Below are 24,059 nucleotides of genomic sequence, written 5' to 3'. Positions count from 1 at the left end.
TGTGTGGGGCCAGGTCATGGAAGGCTTGCACTTCTGCTAACGAGGGTGCCCTTTGTCGTGGAGGCCTGAAAGGGGGATCATCTAACAGCCCTGTGGAAAAGAAGGCAGTTTCAGGGGCTCAGATGAAAGCTGCAAGGGCCCAACCTAGGCTTGTGATCACTGAGAGAGAGAGGAGGAGACTGACCTGGGGACTTCGAAGGGCTGAGCGAAGGGAGGTGTGAGGGAGACCCCTAGCTGGGTGCCTGGGGAGCCAGCGGTATCCTCTGCTGAGACCATACGACCATGGGTTTATGGGGCCGGATGCCAGTTCAGTGCAGGATGTGCTGGGTTTGGGGGTTAGGGGTGGGGGGTGTCCGGAGCTGGTTGGAATTGAGCCTGCAGCTCGGGGGCTGGGGGGGCGGAGATGGGGCAGGAGAGAATCAGCTATGGTCCATTGCAGTCTGTGCTCAACACACACTCTGCAGACGACACTTTAAAGGTGAACAGACCCACCTCTTAGAGACCACAGATTGAGTCCACATCTTTGAAAGCTGATAGTGTAACATTGTGTTATCTTTGATAACAGTAAAAATGTGTAACTTACCCTAACTTGCTGGCAGGTGCTCACAGTGGAGTCTAGTTGGGCTTCTCTGGAACTTGGACAAGGTGTCCATGAGGTTATCCAAGTGGAGTGGGGCCTGAGTGACGACTTTCATGGGGCCCCTAACCTGAGACTTGGACTGAGCCATAACCTCGCCCTCCCTCCTGGCCCACCATCCCAGGGCTCTCCTCGACCAGGCAGGTAGGGGTGCCCACCTTCAGTGGGGATACCTGCCACTCCTTTTGCAGTGGTCCTGGTAGCACCATCAATTGCTAATAAAAACAGTTTTTTTTAATGGCCATAGAAAGCTGTTTCCCTACCATGATAGAGCCCTGTGTCTTTCAAACCACGGGCACATATTATAGTTCACAGTTGAACCATCTTCCCGTTGATACCGAGAAAAGACAAACATGGGTGCTATCACCTCATTTGTTATTTTGGAATTTCTGCAGTACAGTTAAGCAGAATCAGAAGAAGGTAGACAGGGAATTCCCTGGCGGTCCAGTGGTTAGGACTCAGCACTCTCACTGCCGGGGCCCAGGTTGAATCCCTGGTCAGGGAACAAGGATCCCACAAGCCACGTGGCGTGGCCAAAAAAAGAGAGAAAAGAAAAAGAAGAAGAAGGTTGACAAACTGGAAAACAATAGAAAAATGAGATGATATGAGGAATAAAGCTTTTAGGACTTATAAAGCATTGAAAAGCACTTCAGACTAATAATAATATGTCATTGAATTGGCCTCATATAAGAAGATTTTTAATTATCTGTCTTTCACTAGTCATAGCCAATTGGAATATGTAATGATAGAAAGAGATAAGTGCAGTTTTACTCAGATTCCCAAGGAGGGTCTCACTGAGAAGGTGGCATCCAGGGGTTGAGCAGATGGCGATGAGGGGACAACTGTGTGGACCTGCAGAGAGCTATCCAAGTGGAGGGAGCAACCGGGGCAGCAGATGGGGTGTAGACGTGGGCTTGGGACCAGGGTAGGGGGAGTGCAGAGGGGAGGGGGCCGGGAGGGGCTCTCCTCTGAGTGAGGCAGAGCAGTGTGGAGGCCTGGGCAGCAGTATGGAGCGCATATGGTGGGGGGCCGAGGCTGCACTGGGGAGACCAGTGATGTGATGTGATCTAGGAGAGAGCCTGTTGGGGGCTATGGGTCGTCATGGTGGAAGTCAGGGCAGGTGGTCACACAGACTCCCTCGGGCGGGAAGTGAGGTGAGGCCCCAGAGGAGGTGGGACAGCTTCCCAGACTGTGGCCTGAGCAGCGGGAGGGATGCAGGTGCCTCACTTGAGGTGGGAGGGGGTGTGGGGGCAAGTGGACATGTTGGGTCCGCAGTGCCTGGCAGCAGGGTGAGTGGACCTGCAGGCTGGCTGTTGGGGGGTGAGCCTGGAGCACAGGGGAGGAGCCTGGGGTGCGGCTGAGCCGGGGAACCAGTGAAGGTGGTGGAGAGAACGTTTGAAGGAGGCAAGAGCAAGCAGCGTGCCCCACATTGCCTCACGGTCGAGTGAGCACCGAGGATCGGCCGCTGGACTGGATGGCATGGAAGCCGCCGGTGGCCTTGGCAAGCGTGGTTCCTGTTGGTGAAGCCGGGTAAAGACCTAATTGACGGGCGCTCAGGAAAGACTGGGGGAGAGAGCTGGACGGAACCCAGCTGGTCTTGTCAGGCGCCTGCAAAGAAAGACAGCAGAAGAGCTGAGGGGAGGATGGACTCCAGGCCCGATGAGGAGACGGAAGGGCTATAGCGGCTGGAAGACCCATCGGAGAGTGAGCGGGGGACGTGGCGGCGGGGAGGGGGGCAGTAAGACCAGGGAGGGGTCACAGTGCTCTGTCAGGGAGGGTCTCTGGGCATGACTGTGGGAATGATGGCTGAGGCCAGGAGCCAAGGTCATTGGAGTAGGTGAAGGACTTTAAGGGTGTTAGAAAAATCATCCTCTTGGAATCACCAAGAATGATGCTGGAGAGTTGGCGGGAACGACAGTGACCAGAAACTTATATCTTCAAGGACAGGGAGGGTCTCAGATGTGTGTAGAGCTGTGGCGAGAAGGAATGGGCGTTGTATGGTCTGAAGACAGAAGCTCCAAAACTTGGGGTTTGGGGAGGAGGTCATGTCACATGTGTGGATTTACTGCAGAACTCGGCAGTGACTCCAAAGGGCGTCTGGAAGGATGAGTCAGGACGTGGGAGAACTCATTCAAACAAAGTTAACAACATTGAAGGAGGCTACAGTGCTCCTGACAACTTGGTGTGCTGTGAAGGTGGCACCGATGACCGATAACAGAAGGAAAGATTCGTTCCCCACACATGACGGGGTAACCAGCCATTCAGCAGTTCGTGGGTGAAAGGAAGGTAATGTAGAGCCTTAGCTAAAGACAGCATGATAAATTCCAGGTATTAAAGAAACATTCTAAATAAAGCAAGAGAAAACAGAATTGAATATTTATTAGACCTCCAGCAGAGGGAATATTTTTTCAAAGTTAACAATAAGAGAAATCATTTTAAAATATACAACAAAGGAGAATAACTGACTTTACTACATAAACCTTCTACAGCATAGGAAGGTAAGCTGATGGAATTTGCAGCTAAGGCCTGTATTGTCCATAGTCCATGGAAATTGCTAAGAAAACCGGTCTCCTTTCTGGAGTCCCAGGTGAGCATGTCTCTGCTCTAGGACTCAGGAAGCACAGGGGGGTCTGTGGTATGCATGACTGCCCCCCAATCCCACCCACGCTCTGGGCCCCAGAAGAGGTTCCTGTGCCTCCTTTAGCAGACACTGCATTCTCGTTAGACCCACCAGCATAAATCACCTCCTAACAGACGGGGTAGGAACAGAGGAGTCCCTGAAGACAGCTTCAGACACACCAATGTGCACAGTCTTCGCTTTGCGAATTAAAGTGGAACTTCAAACATAAAAATGTACTCAATAAGTTAGAAGGGGAAAAAATCATAATCCTCAAGCTAAAAAGGGACTTTTGAAAAGGACATTCTGCTAGTAGAAATGTGAAGAATCCAGACTCATGAAAATGCCCAGGTGCTCCGCCCAGGTTCCCACGGTGGGGCATCCGTCTCAAAGAAACGCCCCAGGGTGTGCAGAATGATGGCACGTGTGCTCGTGGGCATGAGGAACTGGAACCTGGTCCAAGTCCGCTGCTGAGTTAGGTCTGTTCCGGGTCTTGAGTGCCCTCAGCCACACAACGCGGAGCAGGACAGCGGGGCCCGGGTTCATGCTTAGCGCCGGCACACACACGGGAGATCACGGTGCTGCCCGCGTGGGCGGTCTTGTCGAGCTGACTCTGAAGATTTAAATCATCCTGTGAGGAAAGGACTAGGTGGCTCCTGACTGGCTGCTCTTTCTGTTTCTTCACCTCACCAGCCATCCCTCCGCACTCCTGGTGCCGCACCAGGCACTGAGGTTGGAGAAACCAGGGAGACCTTGGCTGTCACGCTGTGCTCTGATGAAGCCGGGTTAGGGTTGGAGAAGGCGGCTCAGCCGGCCCGAGGGCTGCAGACCCAGCCATGCAGTGGCACGGGTGCCACGCTCTTGGCCAGGCCCTCAGTGCTTTGTCAGAAGGGAGTGGGGTGGGGCCGTTAGATGCTTCAGATCTCAGGACTGATTGCAGAACCTTAGTGGGGAAGTTCTTCAGGTTGGTTTGGAAAAGTCTAGTTATGATGGTCCCAGGTCAAGTCTCCTCAGGTGTGGGAACGCCGAGGGGCTGCTGACTGGCCAGCTGGCAGGGTGGAGCTGCGCCGTGTCCATGTCCACCACCAGGTAAGAGACTCACCACTGGCCATTGTCTTCCAGATGTGATGGACGTAGCGTGGTCCCCCCATGATGCCTGGCTGGCCTCGTGCAGCGTGGACAACACCGTGGTCATCTGGAACGCAATGAAGTTCCCAGGTCCGCACCTCTGCCCAGGCGGCCTGTCCGTGGGGCTGCCCGGCGGTGTCTGGAATGGGTGGGCTGGGTCTCCTCGGCTGGTGGCAGCCAGCCTGTCTTGTCAGTAACCCAGGTCTTCTTTATCAATCACATTTAAGGTTTAAAGAGAAGTTTACATTAAAGAAAAATAGTAGTAACCAAGTGCCGGCATGGGTGTCCCTGCTGCAGGATGTGCGGATGGACCCCTGGCACTGGGAGCCCGGCCAGCTGCCCTCGAGGGTGCGCCCTCCCACCCCGGGCTCTGGCCTCAGCCCAGTAGCCGTCTCCTCTGTGACGCCCTTGAGCATGAGCAGGCTAATAGATCCAGTTTTGCAGATCAGTTTTTCTATTGACGTGTTTGAAGTCCCTACCGATGGCAGAGCCTGGGATGGTACTGCGGTTTGCAGCCAGTGAGATGCTTCTAGTCCCTGCTTGGTGACGGGAGCGTGTTCTTCTCATAGGCTCAGGTCCCGGTCACTTGCTCTCTTCATAAGCTTCCACCGTGTGTGGGGACTCGGCCCAGCCACCGTGGCTGGGGTGGCATTCAGCTTACAGCTCTCTGGGGTTCAAGCTCCCTCCCCTTTGTCCTCAGTGATGACGAGCAGAGGACTCACTCAGTACAGGGCCCGGTCCCTCAGGGAGGGTCACATCAGGAGGGCTTGGATGGGCACGGGCTCCTGTCCAGAAAGGAAACCGTGGGCAGGGCTGCGGCTGCCGGCAAGGTGAGGCAGCGCATTTCAGCTCTGGCCCTGGCCACCTGCCCCTCTGAGGGCACGTGCAGCCTCAACCCATACGTGTCAGCTTGGCTGGAGGGAAATGGGTGGTGCCCACCTCCTGGGTGAGAACAGACTTCTGCTTGTGCCCAGGGGTGGGGCTGGCCAGGGCGACTCCTGAAGCCCCTTCTCTTGGCCGGCCGACCCGTGGCCCGTTTCTAGACAGAGTCACTGTTTTCCCCTTGGTAACGCCTTTCCAACCTCACTTATTTGTCCTCACAGAAATCCTAGCTACTCTGAGAGGCCATTCTGGCCTGGTGAAGGGCCTGACTTGGGACCCTGTTGGTAAATACATTGCCTCTCAAGCCGACGACCGCAGCCTGAAGGTGTGGAGGACGCTGGACTGGCAGTTAGAGACCAGCATCACCAAGCCTTTCGATGAGGTAAGAGCCCTGGCAGGCCCCCCGCCGCCGCACCACCCCCCCCCACGCCTCCCACACAGAGCAGGGGCTGCCTGGGGTCCAGACATAGTCAGGGAGCCCAGAGTCGGGTGATGAAAATCGTTCACTTCTCAGAAGCTATTAAACGTCCACCTTTGTAGTGAAAAGGCTTGTAGGTGTTAAAGCTGAAGAGTTTACAGCACGCTGCCCCTTGGGGTGTGGGGGACGTGGGGGGTGGAGGAGGCTCTTGCGTCTTCCTGAGGGCTCTGGGCCGTGCTTGCTGACCTTCGCTCTGCAGGCCGGCCAGCTCCTGTGGAAGGCGTTAACAGTCCAGTTTGCAAAACATCTGGAGGTTGGACTGCACTGGCTTGTGTAGTATTTTACCACCTCTTCCCTCATTTGAGTTCTGATTTCATGTGGGACCAGAGCTCAAGGTCGCCATTATTCAGTGGACATTTCTTGAGTGCCTCCTGTGTGTACGGCTGTCCTGAGTACAGGAAATGAACGTGGATTGAGATGGAGTTATCCAGAGTGGGCAGAAATGGCTGGGGGTAGGGGGTGGTCACGTCAGAGAGGGCTTCTTGGAGGAAGGGACCTGAGTACGAAGTTTTGCAGGAAGAATAGACGCCTGCCCACTGGTCAGGGCTGGCTGTGGAGAAAAGTGGGTATCACATGTTCAGCTGTCCCCCAACCCACAGAAGTTCCTGAACTGGATCCATGAGCCTGGTCCTTACCTCACTTAGTTCTGCCCTCCTTGGCAGCCACCTAGTGTGAGAGGACATGGGCTGCAGGCCTTGTGGAGAGCCACTGGGCTCCTGGGGCGGCTGTGGTGGCGGGGTGTGGGCTGGACAGGAATGTTTGGAATCCGGCAGGAGCTGGCAGCACTCTTCAGCCTCTGGGGGGGCTGTCCTGCCTTGGCTTGGACCCGGCTGGCAGTGGAGGCAGGTGTGTCCCCATGCTGCGCTCGGGCCCTGCCTTGTCCTGCCTTCCCCTAGGGCTGCGCAGCCTGGATCTTAACCCCTAAGCCTTTCGGGCTGCCCTGGACTGACCTTGAGCTTCAGGGGCTGGCTGTTAGCCAATGTCATCTCACTTTGCAGGAGGCATGGTGTGAAGGGGTGCCCTGCCTCTGCCTGGGTCAGGGGAACAGTGCCTTTCTGTTGTGCCATTTATGGTTTCTGTGGACTTTACAAACCTCTTCTCCTTGGCTGGTGGCGTCACCAGGCTTTGGGCGAGGAGACAGGCTCCAGAGAGCAGGTGGGGCCTGGTGGTCACTGGCTGCAGTGCAGAGACAGGCTTGTGACCAGGCTTCCGAGGGTCAGTAGTGCTCTTTCTCCACAGCAACATGTGGTCTGCAAACCTCCTGTGGGGTTCCCCAGTGCTGGGTAGGAGAAAGGGTCTTTGGTCAGATAGATTTGGCCCAGACAGGGTTGACAGTGGAAAGAGGTGGCCGTCCAGCCGTCCCCTCAGCCTGTGCCGCCGTGCAGTGGGGGAGGGTAGAATGGCGCCCCTACCGGTCTCCTGACGGCCCCGCTGTCAGCTCACCCGGAGAGACTGGAGTCAAGCTGGCCGTGTAGCCGGCAGCTTGGGCGTGCTCCACCATTGCGCATTTGTACATCAGAGCTCAGTTTGATTCCTGGGGCCAGTTGTGGTCCCAGAGTTGGCCTTGGGCTCCTTTCAAGCACAGACGTTTCTTGCAGTGTGGAGGGACGACCCACGTGTTGCGGCTCAGCTGGTCCCCTGACGGGCACTACCTCGTGTCCGCCCACGCCATGAACAACTCCGGCCCCACCGCCCAGATCATCGAACGGGAGGGCTGGAAGACCAACATGGACTTTGTCGGGCATCGGAAAGCTGTGACTGTCGTGGTGAGTCCACTTGGCCTCAGGTTGGCCAGCCATCAGCGCCGCCCTAAGTGGGACCCTTGGAACCTGGGCAGTGCCGTGCTCCCCAGTCCTGGGTCACGTGTTGGACTGAGATGGTGGCCTCTGAGAGTCAGCACGCGTTGTTAGGTTCTTGTTTCATTTTAAATACTTAATGTTTCAATTTTTTTTTTTTTAAGATTTATTGATTGATTGATTGATTGATTGCTATGTTGGGTCTTCGTTTCTGTGCGAGGGCTTCCTCTAGTTGCGGCAAGCGGGGGCCACTCTTCATCGCGGTGCACGGGCCCCTCACTATCGTGGCCTCTTTTGTTGCGGAGCACAGGCTCCAGACGCGCAGGCTCAGTAGTTGTGGCTCACAGGCCTAGTTGCTCCGCGGCATGTGGAATCCTCCCAGACCAGGGCTCGAACCCGTGTCCCCTGCATTAGCAGGCAGACTCTCAACCACTGCGCCACCAGGGAAACCCCTGTTTCAATATTTTTAAACTAGTTATACAAAATAGAATACATACCCATGTGCTTTATTGGCAAATGGACGTGATGAATATGAAGTTAATATTTTATTTAACGTGTTGAATGTCACCAGAACCAGACTTTGATTAGGACACATGTCATCCCCAGCACAAGGCCTGCTGGGTAGCTGTGAAGGCGCAATGGCGCGTGCGGGTGCCCGGGGCTGGGGGACGCCTGCTGGGCTGGGATCCTGGTATGTCTCATATTTGGTGTAGGGTGCATGCTTGATGCTTGATTAATTACTAATTAACCCTTGTTACTTGGTTTTAGAAATTCAACCCAAAAATCTTCAGGAAGAAGCAGAAGAACGGGAGCTCTGCGAAACCCAGTTGCCCGTACTGCTGCTGTGCTGTCGGCAGCAAGGACCGCTCGCTCTCTGTCTGGGTGAGCCCTACTGTGAGCTCGCCGCTCGGCGGGGAGGGGGTGCCTGAAAGAGGAGAGACCCCCCACTTCTGGTAGTGGTCAGTGAGTGTTTCTGCCCTGAACCTGGGCCTGGCCAGGAGAGGCCACCCTGCCACCCAGCCAGAGCAGCTCTTGTGTCCAGACCCAGATCACATCTTCAGTAGTCAGGGCCGCAGTTGGCATATTGTGTTGGCTTTCCTTTAAAAGAACTTTGTGTAGATACAGAACCTCCATAGTGGATCTACCTGAAGTACACAGCTCAGTGCATCTGTCGTCAGACGTGTTTACTTCCGTGTAACTATTGCCCCGGAACGCTCCCTGCCCCTTCCCTGTCAGGACCCTGCCCCCAGCCCCGCCTCAGCCAGGGCAGCAGCACTAAGGATGTCTGTCACGTGGATGAGCTTTGCCTGTTTCTGGACTTTATATGAATGGAGTCATGCAGTGTTTACTTTTTTGCATCTTGTGTTCTTTTCACTTGGCATAAAGTGGTTGAGCTTTGTGTGTGTTGCGTTAACAATAGTTTATTCCTTATCATTGATTTCCCCATAAGCAGAGTGGATTTGAAGTTGTAGATTTAGAGGTTATCCTTTGGCTGCATTTAGGACAGTTGCTTCTCGCAGAGCAATCCTGTGACCCCATTCCAGACCCTGGACCTGGTGCGTCCTAGGTGGTCCAGGCGCATTCTTCTCGGGCTCCCCTGGGCCTGGGCTCCATCCCTGGTACTTTGACCAAAACATCACTGACGGGTCAGGTGTTGACAGAGGTCCCAGGTTTCTGAGGGGTCTGTAGGCATGTCTGTGGAAGGAAGGCCAGGCTGGTCCTCTTTGGGGAGTGGAACTAGGATGGGGCAAGGTTCTCATGGGTTCCAGGTGCTCAGATTCCAGTCCCGTCCTCAGGACTAGGGCTGCCTTAGCGCCTCCTGCCCTCCAGGCGTGTTCCCACCCCAGCCCGCCACCCAGGGGCCCAGGACCAGTGGGCAGGACAGGCAGGCCCTGTGTGTGAGAGCTATGCCTGCTGCTGCTGTGGGAGAGTGGACATGTGCTCAGCCACGTGAGAGGACCAGATGACCCACATGCGCATGGGGAAGGTGGCGGGTACAGTCACCAGACACAGGTTTTCACAGGATGTTGATGACACACTCATTCTGCGTTAAATGAAAAAGCAGGCAACCATGTGCCTTACTTTAAAGAATAAAATATTTGTCCAAGACGGAAGAGAGGAAGAGTGTTAATAGTGGCTACCCTGGGGCCTGGGTCTGGGCAACATGAACCTGTGTGGTGCGTGGCGCTGGTCACATGGAGCCTTGGATATGTGTGTGCACCTGAATGTGAGCCTTAAGAAGGGGTGCTAGGTTCTCTCTGAGGCTGTTTTCCTGTCCTGGGACCTGCCTTTGCTGCTGCATTCCCTGCGCAGGCCTTGGCATCCCATCCCTGTTTGGTAGGCCTTCTAGAGCCCCCTCCTCCACTGCTGGTCTTGTGTGTATACATCTGTCTGCCCTGCCAGGCCCAAAGGGGCAGACCCCATGCTGGCACACGTGTCTTTGGCAGGCGTGGGTTCCAGAGTCTCGGTGGAGTCTCGGTGGTGGCCATCTGAGTAGAGCTGAAGACGCCCCACGTGTCAGCACAGCTCAGACCATGCTCCTGGGTCTGGTGGCGGCAGCCGAGCAGAGTGGACACAGAAGGCCTCATTCATTCATTAACCTTTGCCGCCCTTTCCTTCCAGCTCACGTGTCTAAAACGGCCTTTGGTTGTCATCCATGAGCTGTTTGACAAATCCATCATGGACATTTCCTGGTAAGATGGATTCTCGATTCGAGGCATGGTCTAGGAAAGGAGGAGCCACATGTTGGAGCTCAAGGCCTCCTGGGTGTGATTAGGGTTGGGCAACCAGGATCCCAGGTGTTGCAGGCAGGACAGACCCCAGGGTGCTGTGCTCCTGGCCCTACTGGAAACCCCTGCTCAGACAGACTGGTGTTCGTCTGGGAAGGAGAGTGCATGATCCTGGTTGCACTTGGCTCTGTCGCTGCGTGAATCGGAGTAGTGTGGCTGTGGAAGCCGTTTCATGCTTCTCAGCGACCTCATTTAGATGTGCACTCCCTCGCAGCTGTTTGTTTTTTAATGCTTTCAAAAATGAGATAAATGAACATGAAACTCTTACAAAGCACAGGGTGAGAGATACTCTGTACATGTGCTGAGAACTTAAGGGCCCAGAGCTCGGTAGAATGGGACTGTCGCCCCCACCTCCGCCTCCCCATGAGCGCGTGGGGACGTCTCCCCAGGCTCTGCCTCCCCCAGGCCACTCCGTGGTGGGTGAGTACTGCGGGGCTTGCGCCTGGCTGCTGATGGCCATCTTTTCCAGGACTCTGAACGGGCTGGGCATCCTGGTGTGCTCCATGGACGGCTCTGTGGCGTTCCTGGATTTCTCCCAGGACGAGCTTGGAGACCCCCTGAGCGAGGAGGAGAAGGTAGGAGCACGGCCACGGCGGCTCTGAGGGACCACCTCCTGTGACCTACACAGACACATTGTTTCCTGAAGCATTCCTGGTCCTTTGCCTCTTGTAGACTATAATCCTTGTCTTCTCTACAAGAGAGATTTAATTTAAAATGAACCTCTATTCATGTCAGAGATCCATTCTATTGGGTTGGCCAAAAATTGGGTTTTTCTGTAACATCTTGCGGAAAATAGAATTGAGTAAGCCCGGGCATCTCCTCTTGAGCTGATAGCCACCCTGGGAGGTGTTCACACTGGAAGAGTGGGAGTGGCTGCCAGGGCTGCTCACGTCCCCTCCCCGTTGTCCTTCGCTAACATACTGGCCTCGGGTCAGCAGTTACAACAGTGATAGCAGTCCTTTCCTAGCACTTACTGTGTGCCAGAACCAGGGCCACGTTTCTTCACTTAAATTACACAGAACCCCTCCAGGCAGGGCTGGTCCTGTTTCACTGAGGAGAATAACATGTGACCCTGAGGTCTGAGAGCGGAAGCATGAGCCCATCTGCAGCCTTGGGGCCAGGCCTCCTCTCCGCCATGCTCTGCCCAGGACAGGGTGGCCAGTGCTCGTCCTCGGGGACTTGGTGACAGGCACTGCTTTCCCTCCCTCAGACTAGGAGCCTGCCTTCCCGCAAGTGGGCCCACACCAGTATGTGGGGGCAAGAGGCTCCGAGAGCCCAGGGCAGGTGGCAGCTCTCCCCTCAGGGTGCCATTGCTGCTGGGAGCCCCGTCTTAGGCTTCTGTGGGGACCCCCACTACGATGTTACCCCTTGGGCTTCAGAGTCGGCCTCGCTCACCACAGTGGACTGGCCTGGCACCCACGGTCACTTGTCAGTGGGGGGACAAGTGTGTCCACAGCCCCAGCTCTTCCCTCCACCGGTCACTGTCGTCAGGTGACCTCCCCTCTCCTTAGAGAGTCGTAACCCATCCTGGATGCAGGCAGGGCCCCTGCATTCGAGGAACAGTAGGGCCGAACTCCGAATCCTGCCTTGAGATTCCAGGGGTGCCGGGGAGGGAGTTTTGGCCACAGGCAGGCACTCCAGGTCCTGCAGAGTGGACCCCAAGGCTGCCCAGCATCCTTCCTGCGAGGCAGGTGTCCTACTGACCTCTGCTTTGGTCGTTAGCACACCATGTGCGAGTCTGCTCCTTGTCACACTGGCCACTGCAGTGTGCTGGGGCCACCGTCCCTGCCCTCACACAGCCTGGCTTGTGGCACAGGGCTGCTGAGACCTGGGAAGGTGGGGCTGGCCCTGCTCGGAAGGGTCAGGACGTGTTGGGGGCAATGCGGGCAGAGAAGGGTTCCCCTAGGCATGCGTGCCAGGCCTTTCCTTGCTCTCAGGGGCTCTGTTAGCGACCCCATGGCGACCTCCAGCCACGTGGGGCTGATGGCTGCAGCTGGAGCAGTGAAGGCAGCTCTGGGTTTCAGTGTCTGATTCCCAAGAAGCGTTTGGGGTCCTTGGAGTGATTTAAGAGCCTTACATTAGCAATTTGAATGTCGTAATTTCAGTTCAGCAAATGTTTGTTGCTGTTTGTTCTGCACCAGACCTGCTGTAGGTGTTTTCCTGAGTGTTATGCATCCACTTGCATCCCTGAAGGCTGTAAACATCGAGGGAGGGTACAAGGCCTCTCCTGAGTCATCTAAACAGGCAAACAGGGTGGGAGGTTTCAGAGAGCCAGCGTCCAGGGTTCCGGGACCCTGCCCAGGGCTCTCTCGCTCTGAGCTGGGAGCCAGCGCGCAGCTCGCCCACTGATGCGCAGTGTCCCGGCCGGTTTGTTGCACTTCCCTCTCTCTGCCTTCCCTAGAGCCGCATCCATCAGTCCACCTACGGCAAGAGTTTGGCCATCATGACCGAGACCCAGCTCTCCACCGCCGTCATCGAGAACCCCGAGATGCTCAAGTACCAGCGGAGGCAGCAGCAGCAGCAGCTGGACCAGAAGGGCTCTGCGGCCAGAGAGACAGGCTCCGCTACCTCGGTCACTGGCGTCGTCAACGGGGAGAGTCTGGAGGACATCAGGAAGGTGAGGGCTGGGCCCAGCGGCACTGAGGACACAGGGACGTGCCCAGGGGCGGCACAAGGCCAGGAGGGCAAGAGGCCATCTAGACAGTGCACAGACATGGGCAGGGAGCTGGGAGCCAGCAAGGGCCACTTATTGCCCTTGTCTGCGTGCAGCAGCAGCGGGGCCCAGGGCACCTTATCAAAGGCCCCGCCCCAAGGAGATCCAGAGGAGGGCGTCCTTTGGGGGAACTTCAAACCTCACCTCTAGCCTTTCTAGGAGATTCTAGATACTGAGAACAGTGGGTTTCAGGCTCTGCCCTCAAGAGACGTCTCTTGACTCCCCCTTCTTCCTCTGGAAGCCCATGTTTCCCTGGGGGGTCGGGGTGGAGATGGGAAGGGAACAGGACAGATGTTGGGAGCTAAAACCCTGTCCAGGAGCTCGTGCAGGGTGTCACACTCCCCAGGTGGTTCAGACACAGTGTGTGACAAACCCTGGGTTGTGAGCCTTCATTGAAAGAAAGTTTGAAATTGTGGCTTAGAGACAGGGGTCTCATCTGTTAGCTCCGTTGTTGAGCCCCATGGCTTCTGGGTGCGTGTGGCCAGCCAGGCATGTGCTCACTGCTCCAGGGACCTGGCCAGGTGGGAATTGGAGATAGAAAGGAAGATGTTGGAGCTGGTTCACCTGGGAGTGTCTGTCCTTGCTGCCTTACTGTGCAGGAGGTCGAGCACACACCCTGATAAAAACGCTTATTCTTTAATGAGTGGCTTAGTTTAGTTGTTATCTGAAAGGCCAGAGGGGAGTTCGAATACATTTCATTAGAAGTCTTATTTGTTGGCATTCGGAGATTCAGAAACGTTTCCATTCCTTCATGTCTCTCTACTTTGCCAGAATCTTTTAAAGAAACAAGTTGAGACTCGGACAGCAGATGGTCGGAGGAGAATCACGCCTCTCTGCATAGCACAGCTGGACACTGGGTACTCGTTCACTCACCAAGCTTTCTGTGGCCTTCTCTGGGAGGTCTTCCTCTCTCCTTTCGCCAGGTAGCACTATCATAACCAGGTCTTCACAGGCTCTTGGGCCAGCCTCACCCACAGAGTCTGGAAGTGAGTTGATTCCAGCTTCCCAGCAGCCTCAAAGCCTTGCGCTACTGCAGAGCTCTGTGCACACCTGATGGTGGTGCAGGCGGGCGGGGAGGCTGTCCCTGCTTTGTTGAAGATAGCAGGGAGAGAAAAGTCACACTGATTTTTTTTCTGTTTCTCTTTCCACTTTTATAGCCTTCTCTTTCTGATTAAGAAAGGAATATGTACACATTATGGAAAACAGTAAAAGCACAAAGATACGATCACTGTTAATGTTTTGGTGTCCGTATCTCCTGTTTGTTCCTGTATCTTGACCTTGCATCCATTTTAATAACTAGTTCTCTGAAGCATTGGTTTGCTGACAGTCCAGGTGCCCCGCCTGTGAACGCACCATGATTTACTTAACCAGTCCCTTAACTGTGGACGTGTAGTTTGTACAGTGTTTTGTGATTGTAAATGAATCTCTGAGCACACCTGTGACTGTTCCCTCAGGACACTTCCCAGAAGTGGACTTGCTGGGTGGGGGGTAGATTTCCCTAATGGAGCAGAGAGGGACAGTGGATTCAGCTGGATTTGTCCTTGTCTTGGCATCTGTCATCGGGCTTGCTTTTGTATTGGTCATTCTCCCCAAAGTGAGGTATGTTGATTCAAAGGATGATAAGGCCCCATGTGAGAGGAATAGGCTGAACATCAAGATGACTCACTCTTTTCAGCCCGTCTCCTCAGGGCACCACGCACAGTAGTCCTCTGCACTTCCCACTCGTTCCTCCACAAGCTGTTCCAAATCTTCCCTGAAGTCTGCGGAGACCATCAGTCATGTGATGTGCTGATGGCCTCCTCATGTCAGGTGTGCAAGTGCCGAGGCCCTGGAGGGCAGTGACCTGACCAGGTAGAGCCAGAACCAACTTCCAGACTCCTCCCATAGAGTAGTTTTCTCTTGATCAAACCTTTTTTCCATTATGAACCTATGCAGAGAATGCCACCTGCCCGCCTTTATTAGGACCAAGTGAAACCAAGTATGTGACAGTGCTTGAACATTTCAGAGCTGATGGGAATGAGGCTTGTAGAGGTGGTAGAAGTGGTGGTGGCACTTTTGTTCTGTGGATCCTTCCAGGCCTCACCTGGTGAGGAGGCAGAGGTGGTAGATGACTTCCTGCCTGGCCTTGAGCCAGCTTTCTGCCATGGGGCACATATTTCTGGCACCAGAACTTGATTCTTTTTTTCCTCTTGATTCCCATGTCAAAACAAGTAGCAATGGAAGAGGTAATTATTAGCTTATCTAATCAAGAAAGAAAAAAGTTGCAAATAATTAAAATAGACATAAATGGGAAATAATCACAGATGAAGAATAAATCAAAAGGGTGAAAGACATCTTTGCTGAACTCTGCAAATAAATTTGAAAGTGAATTATTTTGGGGAAAACAAAAATTACCAAAATTGAAGAAAATCTGTACAGATGAATTATTATAGAAGAAATAGAGGACACTGTCAAAGAGTTAACCTATCAAAGGCCACCAGACTAAGACGGCTTGACAGGAAAATTCTAACAAACTTTTAAAGAACAGGTCATTCTAATACTATTGAAAATATTCTAGTGCTTTGAAAAAGAAGGAAAGCTTGCAAAATCTTTTTTTTTAATGAACACAATATTCAAATTTCATAATCAAAATGTGACAAAGATATAATAAATTTCTGATCAATCTTATTTCCAAATGTCAATGCAAAATCCTAAATAAAATTATAACAAACAGAATGTTACAATGTGTTAAAATGCTAATACACTGTAAACAAGTAAAATTTATTTCAGGCAAGCGAGATGGTTCAAATGATTTGGGGAAACTTAATTTACTCCTACATGTCAGTAGATCAAAATAAATAAATTATATGATCATCTTCGTAGATGCTTAAGAGGCATTTTTATTAAACCCAACATCATTGTTATTTAAAACTCAGTTAAATGGGAACAGATAGATGTTTGTTAAACTTGTTAAACTGTCTTATTTCAAATTAAATTTAAAAACTGAACACATGTCTACTCCTTTGACTGTAATTTAACATTGTTCTAGAGATCCAAGCTCCTATGGTTAGTTAAGAGAAAGAAGAAATTAGAAAGGAGGTGGTAAATGTGTCATTAGTCAAAGATGGTATAATCTGCAAGAGAATCAACTGGAAAAACCACCATAGACAGTAAAAGAAGATGATGAGATGACTGGGTGCAACATAGCAAGATCAAGTAGCACCAGTTACCTTTAGAAGATGCAAAGGAAGAAATCACTTTCACAAGTGCAGTACCTAGAATGTAACAAGAAATGGAGATCTTTATGAAGAAAAAATTTTAAACTCTACTGAGATACCTAAAAGAAAATTCACAGAAATTACTAGAAATGCATACCATTTATTAGATAGGATGTCTCGATATCATAAAGATGACAAATCTCCCTCAGCCTATAGATGTAACATGAGCCAATACAAATAACCACAGGAGTTTTCAGCATCAGACAAACTGATTCTGAAGTTCTGTGAAAAAGTACATAGGAGTAGCTAAAATATTTCTGAAAAAGATTAATCAGGAAAGACTAGCCCCACTAGAAATTAAATCTTACAAGCTATAATAATTAAAATAGTGAGGTACTGACACGTGAATAGAACAGTGGAATACAATAGAAAACTCAGAAATAGACTCAAATATTTATGAGAACTTTAAAGGTAATATTTTGCATCTGTGACAAATCATTACCTAATTCAATAAATGAAGTCAGGAAGTGATACTCTCTAGAAACAAAATTGGAGCCCTACAAGAATATGCAATGGAGAAAAGACAGTTTCTTCAGCAAGTGGTGTTGAGAAAGCTACACAGCCACATGTAAATCAATTAAGTTAGAACATTGCCTCACACCATATACAAAAACAACTCAAAATGGCTTAAATACTTAAATATGAAACATGACACCAGGGCTTCCCTGGTGGCGCAGTGGTTGGGAGTCTGCCTGCCAATGCAGGGGACGCGGGTTCGAGCCCTGGTCTGGGAGGATCCCACATGCCGTGGAGCAACTGGGCCCGTGAGCCACAGCTACTGAGCCTGCGCGTCTGGATCCTGTGCTCCGCAATAAGAGAGGCCGTGATAGTGAGAGGCCCGTGCACCGCGATGAAGAGTGGCCCCCACTTGCCGCAACTAGAGAAAGCCCTCGCACAGAAACGAAGACCCAACGCAGCCATAAATAAAATTAAAAAAAAAAAAATTCTTGGAAAAAAAAAAAAAATGACACCATAAACTCCTAGAAGAGAATATAGGCAAACATTCTCTGAGATAAATCGTACCAATGTTTTCTTCAGTCAGTCTCCCAAGGCAATAGAGATAAAAACAATGGCTTCCCTGGTGGCGCAGTGGTTAAGAATCTGCCTGCCAATGCAAGGGACACAGGTTTGAGCCCTGGCCCGGGAAGATGCCACATGCTGCGGAGCAACTAGGCCCATGTGCCACAACTACTGAGCCTGAGCTCTAGACCCTGCAAGCCACAACTAATGAGCCCATGTGCCACAACTGCTGAAGCCTGCGCACCTAGAACCCGTGCTCCACAACAAGAGAAGCCCACACACCACAACGAAGAGCAGCCCCCGCTCACTGCAACTAGAGAAAGCCCGCGCACAGCAACGAAGACCCAACACAGCCAAAAATAAAAAATAAATAAATTTATTTTTAAAAAGAAATAAAAATAAATAAACAGAACCTAATCAAACTTACAAGCTTTTGTACAGCAAAGGAAATCATGAACAAAATGAAAAGACAGCCTACAAACTGGGAGAAAATATTTGCAAATGATGCAGCTGACAAGGGCTTAATTTCCAAAATACAGAAACAGCTCATACAACTCAATAATAAAAAAACAACCCAATCGAAAAATGGGCAAAAGACCTAAACAGACATTTCTCCAAAGAAAACATACAGATGGCCAACAGAGACATGAAAGGATGCTCAACACCACTAATTATTAGAGAAATGCAAATCAAAACTACAGTGAAGTACCACCTCGCACTGGTCAGAATGGCCATGATTAAAAAGTCCACAAGTGGGCTTCCCTGGTGGCGCAGTGGTTGAGAATCTGCCTACCAATGCAGGGGACACGGGTTCGAGCCCTGGTCTGGGAAGATCCCACATGCCGCAGAGCAACTAGGCCCGTGAGCCACAATTACTGAGCCTGTGCGTCTGGAGCCTGTGCTCTGCAACAAGAGAGGCCACGATCATGAGAGGCCCACGCACCGTGATGAAGAGTGGCCCCCACTTGCCACAACTAGAGAAAGCCCTCGCACAGAAACGAAGACCCAACACAGCCATAAATAAATAAATAAATAAATAAATAAAAGAAAAAAAAAAAAAGTCCACAAGTAACAAATGCTGGGAAGGGAGAAAAGTGAACCCTCCTACACTGCTGATGGGAATGTAAATTGGTGCAGCCACTATGGAGAATAGTATGGAGGTTCTTCAAAAAACTAAAGTAGAGTTGCCATGTGATCCACCAATCCCACTCCTGGGCATATATCTGGAGAAGACAATAATTCAAAAAGATACATGCACCCCAATGTTCATAGCACACTGTTCACAATAGCTGAGACATGGAAACAACCTAAATGTCCATTGACAGATGAATGGATAAAGAGGATGTGGTTTATATACAGTGGAATACTACTCAGCCATAAAAAAGAATGAAATAGTGTCCTTTGCAGCTACATGGATGGACCTAGCAATGGTCATACTAAGTAAAGTAAGTCAGAAAGAGAAAGACAAATACCATATGATATCACTTGTATGTGGAATCTAAAATATGACACAGATGAACCTATCTACAAAACAGAAATAGACTCAGACATAGAGAGCGGACTTGTGGTTGCCAGGGGGGAGGTGGTGGGGGAGGGATGGATTGGGAGTTTGGGATTAGCAGATGCAAACTATTATATATAGGATGGATAAACAACAAGGTCCTACTGTATAGCACAGGGAACTGTATTCAGAATCCTATGATAAACCATAATGGAAAAGAATGTGTGTGTGTGTGTGTGTGTGTGTGTGTGTGTGTGTGTGTATATATAACTGAGTCACCTTGCTGTACAGCAGAAATTAACACAACATTGTAAATCAACTATACTTCAATAAAATAAATTTAAAAAAACATTTGGAGCCCTATTTCACGCATTAAAATTTTGCACAGCTCAGAAATTTTTCAGAGAACATTCTGAACATCTCAGAGATTTTTTTTAATGTTTAATTTTTTTATTATTTAAAATTTTAGAATATTCCATAGAAGAATACTTTCATAACCTCAGAGGTAAAAAAAGTCTTCTACAAATTACACAAAAGTTAGACCACACGAAAATAACATGTTTTTGCAAGGAAAATTACATGATAAATAGTCAAAACACAACATCCTGGGGAAAATATTTCCTGTCCGTATAGGAATTTTTGAATATGTAAATAGGTCTTACAATCAATAATAAAGACCAATAACCAAATAGAACAATGGATGACAGCTACGAACAAACAGCTCCCAAAAAAGGGAAATCAGATGTTTCTAGATGAAAAAATTTCAACCTTGCATCAAAATAATGGCAAATGAAAATTGTAGTAAGATACCATTTTTCATCTCTCAGATTATCAGGTATCAAGAAGTTGATAAAACCGTTGATGAGGGTTTGGGGGTATAGGCACCCATGCACGGCTTGTGAGGTGAACCTCAAAGCAAGGCTCTTGAGAACTATTTATCCAAAATCGTCGATGAACATTCCATTTGCTGCTGCAGTTCCTTCTAGGAATTTATCCCACGTAACGTGTGAAACAAGTGGGATGACAGTTACAACAGCAGGCATCTCTGTGTGTGCCCCGTGTCATGCACTACAGGAAGTAGGTTAGTCCAGACAGCGGCCTCGTGGGGAGGGTCCTGTCATCTCTTTTGCAGACATGGTGGCTGAGGTGCCCAAGGCCTCAGAGCCTGTGCGTGGCTGAGCCATGATACCCAGGGCCCTCAGCTGGCACACTGCAGTGTGTGTTACAGAAACACCAGGAAACCGTCCAGCTGTTCCTCACGAGAGGCTGGTTGGGTAAACCATGGCACGTCCACGCTGCCCATAATGAAAGGGAGGCCCACTCTTTGCGCTGTGTTTCCCCAGCCCCAAGACACATTTGCACATGGTAACACCTCTTGAGATCAGGGTGCGGCTTATCAGTGACACCTGACAGTTATAATCGGTCGCAGTTTTTTTCTTTCTTAGTGGTATATAAAGTACCAGTTCATCTTAGATCTAATTAAATGTAGTGTATGAAGTGATTTTAATTTCCTTTTTACTTTTCTGTAACTTGCATAAAAATTCTGCCATGAAAATACATTGCCATTGGACCCAGAAAAAAATTTGCTTAGGATGTGTAAGTACTCGACGTGGTGCTCGACGTCCAAGGCTGACTTTTCTCCTTCTCGACAACAGGGACTTCTCCACGGCCTTCTTCAACAGCATCCCGCTCTCGGGTTCCCTGGCGGGCACCATGCTCACCTCTCACAGCAGCCCGCAGCTGCTGCCGCTGGACTCCAGCACCCCTGTCCCCTTCGGCACCTCGAAGCCTTCCACAGAGCCTGTGGTGGTGACCGGCACCAGGCCTGCGGGCGATTCTGTCAGTAAGGACAGGTGAGTAGGTGCCAAGCTTGGTCCTGTACCTGGGCAAGTGCGGTTTGGACAGTTCCAGGGACACTTCGTGGCCTCTTCAGTAAAGAAAAAAGACAAGTGCTTGGTTTCAGATGAGGGCCTGCTCAGAAGGGAGCCTTGATCAGGAGAGTCTGATGATTAGGGCCCTGAGGACTTCATGTCCTGGGGGAAGATGCAGTCCCAGGATGGGAATACTAAGGGTGGCAACTGGCCAGTGACGCGTCACCTGCCACAGGGCCAGCCCACCTTCGGCCAGCCTGCTCGTGTGCCACGGCACAGACTCCCCTCACACTCAAAATACATTTGCTCGGGGAGCCCGTGTCTTCACTGGCCATCACCTGGAAACCAAACTAGAAGTCTGAAAGGACCAGAGGAGCATGACTAAGAGCCAGGAGCCATTTGCCCAGCACCTGCTCTTGAGTGACAAGCTGTGCCAGGCCCGACGTGTGCAGGGGTTGATTGGTGGGTCCTCATCTCCGAGGAGGATCTAGGCTGGTAGGGGAAGAGGTGGCCACAGGGGTGCGGGGCTGGCCCTCTGAGGGCCTTGGTGGGCAGATCTCAGGAAGGCTTCTCATTTAGGCTGAGCCAGGGGACGGGGCTGGGGAGTAGGGGCAACAGCGAGAGCAGAGGCCCAGAGCCTGAGGAGTGGTGGGCGAGGGGAGGAAGGCTGGCTTCTCCCTGGAGTGGACACACAGGCGCTGGGACTTGCACCTTAGGAAACGAACAACAGTGGGGCCCAAGTTTAGCTGCCGCACTGGCACACAACTGACACTGTCAACGTGACCCTCCGTCGCCAGGGACAGGGCCATGCGTTATCACAGCTCCTGCCTCTGGTGTCATGGCTGTGGAGGCATGCGCCAGGCTTCGAGTGTCCCCTCTCCCTTGAGGGAAGAGAAGGGTATGGAGCAGCAAGACCAGTCAGGAAGCAGAGCATTGGGAGGAAGGGTGTCTGGGGAAGGACAGGACACCAGGTTTGCAAAATGTTCAACAGTTGGCCATGCAGGTTCCGGGAGAGGAGGGGAGGGTCATACAGGTGCCTGCGGGCGTCTGGCCTGGGGTCCAGCAGCGGGGAGGGCAGTTAGCCCAGATGTGGGCAGAGGAGGCCCCGTGGCTTTGACCCAATGTGTGGGATGTGCCGGGACAACAGGGAGCTGGCAAGCTCCAGCCTGAGCTCCCTTTTCTCTGTGGAGTCAGAGACACAGGGAGCACTTGGAGGAGAGCATAAAGGGTGTGTGATTGTCCCTGTGAGACCATGGTCAGAGCTGGTGGTCAGAGCGGGTTGGGTGGAGCTGCTGTATTCAGGTTGTGGTGACAGAGCTTTATGGTGAGGAAAACGGGGTTGTAGGAACCACTAGTTGAGGCCTCATGCTACCCCCAGAAGCTCTGAGAACACTAAAGTGGTATGGGTGTGAGTGCATTTGCTCACAGCCTTCTCAGAAAGCCAAACTCCCAGAACTTTAATATGTGAAGGTATTAAAGAAAGTTGGCAATAGTCAATTACATCTTGAAATTATTTATGGAAGTTTGATATTTGTGCCCCATTCACTTGGCTCCAAGCCCCACAAATCCCGGACTCCCGGATCCTCAGTGGGTTGTGCTGACGTGGCCTTCCGTCTCCACCCCACCCCCAGCGTGAATGCGGCCTCTGCTCCCGCTGCACCGTCCCCCTCCATCCTGACAACCCCGTCCAAGATTGAACCTATGAAAGCGTTCGACTCCCGATTCACGGAGCGCTCCAAAGCCACGCCGGGGGCTCCTGCCTTGGTCGGTTTGACCCCGACAGCTATGGAAAGGTAGGTGGTGGCTGTGTGGGGTCCCAGAGGTGGGGAGGGTACAGACTTGGGCCAGCCGTGCCATGTCCGCCTTCCCGTGAGGGTGCAGACTCCTGTCCCTCTGTATTCAGGAGCCACCACTCTGAGGAGAAAGGTGTGGCTGCTTCACGGAGCCATGGGGTGGGGTTGGGGTGGGAACCAAAGGGCAGAGGCACGAGGGCTGGTGGGTGCAGAGGCTGTGCTGAGATGGTCAGAGGGTAGAAGGCTCTGGTCCTGGCTTTCTGCTCAGACACTGACCAGGAGGTCGGGAGCTGAGATTAAAGTGATGGAGGGGAGGCCTCTGTGTGGTCCAATGGGCTTCTGAGCCCCTGCAGCATGTCCTCTGCACCTTCCTGAGTACAGGCAGCAGTCACGGGGCGGCAGGAGTCCTCCTGAGGAGCCACACTGAGTGTTTCAGCCTCTGTTGTTGACACAGAGCTTCTCTGCCTCCTGGGAGGGCCTCCTGCCAAGCCCGCTGTGGCACGGAGCTCACTGCCTGGTCCAGCAAGTTGAAGGCTGGGAGAGTCTGAGGGGGGGCCGGGCCACCTTCCTCCACACAGGCCGGGGCCTTGAGTGCCAACCTGGAACTCTGACCCACTGCAAGGTGATTGGGCTCAGCGTTACCATTAGCCACATCAGGGACGTGGGCCAGAGACTCTTGCAGGAGCCACATGGCCAGAAGGTGCCCAGTGGAGGGAGCATCTGGGATGAGACCTGTCCTTGCCATGGACGGTGTCTTGGAGCTAAAGCCACACTGTACTGTCCCCGGGGCTTCACCCATGTTCTCAAAACTGCTTGTCTGAGTGGGATTCGTCCTTGGAGAATAGGCCCCAGAAGCCAGCATGGGAGGACTGTCCCTTCAGGTCATCGGTGGCCTCTGTGACTTTGGTGTGGGGTCTGCAGTGTGGTCACGTCTGTTTTATATAGGTGTTTCATATGATCTTTTTACCCAGCAATTTTTCTGCCCAGCAATATAGAGGATCTGAAACCTCCCTGCTGCTAAACATTCTGAAATGCTGGATGAAACGTAACATGTGTCCCTAAAGTATGTGACTAGTTCACAAGAAAGTAAGTGAAGTCCCTAGGAGCCAAAATCTAAGAGTGAACAAAACAACCAGAGCAGTGGGTGTTAGGCCAGGAGGTTACTGGCCTGGTGAACAAGGACCTTGAGTGTTAATGGCCACACAGATTTGAGACAGGGCCTTAGGCCTGAGCCACGTAGGGATTGGAACTAAGACACTAGCATGAAGTCAAGCTGCTTAAAAAAGTGTACCTCCAGTGAGAGGGGGACTAGAAGAACCCTGACTGACAGCATAGGAACTTGGCCAGAGCCTGGAATGTCTCAGCCTGCCCTCTGAGTTAGGAAAACAGTCTTCCCCTGAGGCTGTGTCACCACAGGCCTGCCCTCAAGTGGATTGGAGGTCACTTTAACACTACCCTTGTCATCTGGAAATCACCAAGCCAAGAACTGGACACAAAAGAAGATTCTAGTCTAATTAACACCCCAGAGGCACTTGGCAAAGCAAATACAAATCCATCCTGACCCCAGGGGGTACTGT

At 51.8% G+C, this 24,059-nt stretch overlaps 1 protein-coding gene across 5 annotated transcripts in view; it reads left to right on the top strand.

The window, feature by feature from the left end:
* The window catches only part of HIRA (histone cell cycle regulator), a 74,433-nt gene that overhangs the window by 20,645 nt on the left and 29,729 nt on the right, over window positions 1-24,059 (top strand). For 4 of the 5 annotated variants that reach the window (XM_068563373.1, XM_068563372.1, XM_068563374.1 and 1 more), the window contains 10 exons: window positions 4,377-4,472; window positions 5,486-5,646; window positions 7,341-7,508; window positions 8,307-8,420; window positions 10,161-10,231; window positions 10,797-10,902; window positions 12,729-12,944; window positions 13,812-13,897; window positions 20,474-20,671; window positions 22,321-22,482. In XM_068563373.1, the coding sequence (XP_068419474.1) occupies window positions 4,377-4,472; window positions 5,486-5,646; window positions 7,341-7,508; window positions 8,307-8,420; window positions 10,161-10,231; window positions 10,797-10,902; window positions 12,729-12,944; window positions 13,812-13,897; window positions 20,474-20,671; window positions 22,321-22,482 (1,378 nt within the window). Of the gene's footprint in view, window positions 1-1,986; window positions 2,342-2,708; window positions 2,924-4,376; window positions 4,473-5,485; window positions 5,647-7,340; window positions 7,509-8,306; window positions 8,421-10,160; window positions 10,232-10,796; window positions 10,903-12,728; window positions 12,945-13,811; window positions 13,898-20,473; window positions 20,672-22,320; window positions 22,483-24,059 lie in introns of those variants that run through there. The other variant, XM_068563375.1, reaches the window with a different exon arrangement.

The sequence above is a fragment of the Eschrichtius robustus genome, chromosome 14, assembly GCF_028021215.1.
Source record: "Eschrichtius robustus isolate mEscRob2 chromosome 14, mEscRob2.pri, whole genome shotgun sequence".
Lineage (NCBI taxonomy): Eukaryota > Metazoa > Chordata > Mammalia > Artiodactyla > Eschrichtiidae > Eschrichtius > Eschrichtius robustus.
This window is presented reverse-complemented; position numbering and strand designations above follow the sequence as displayed.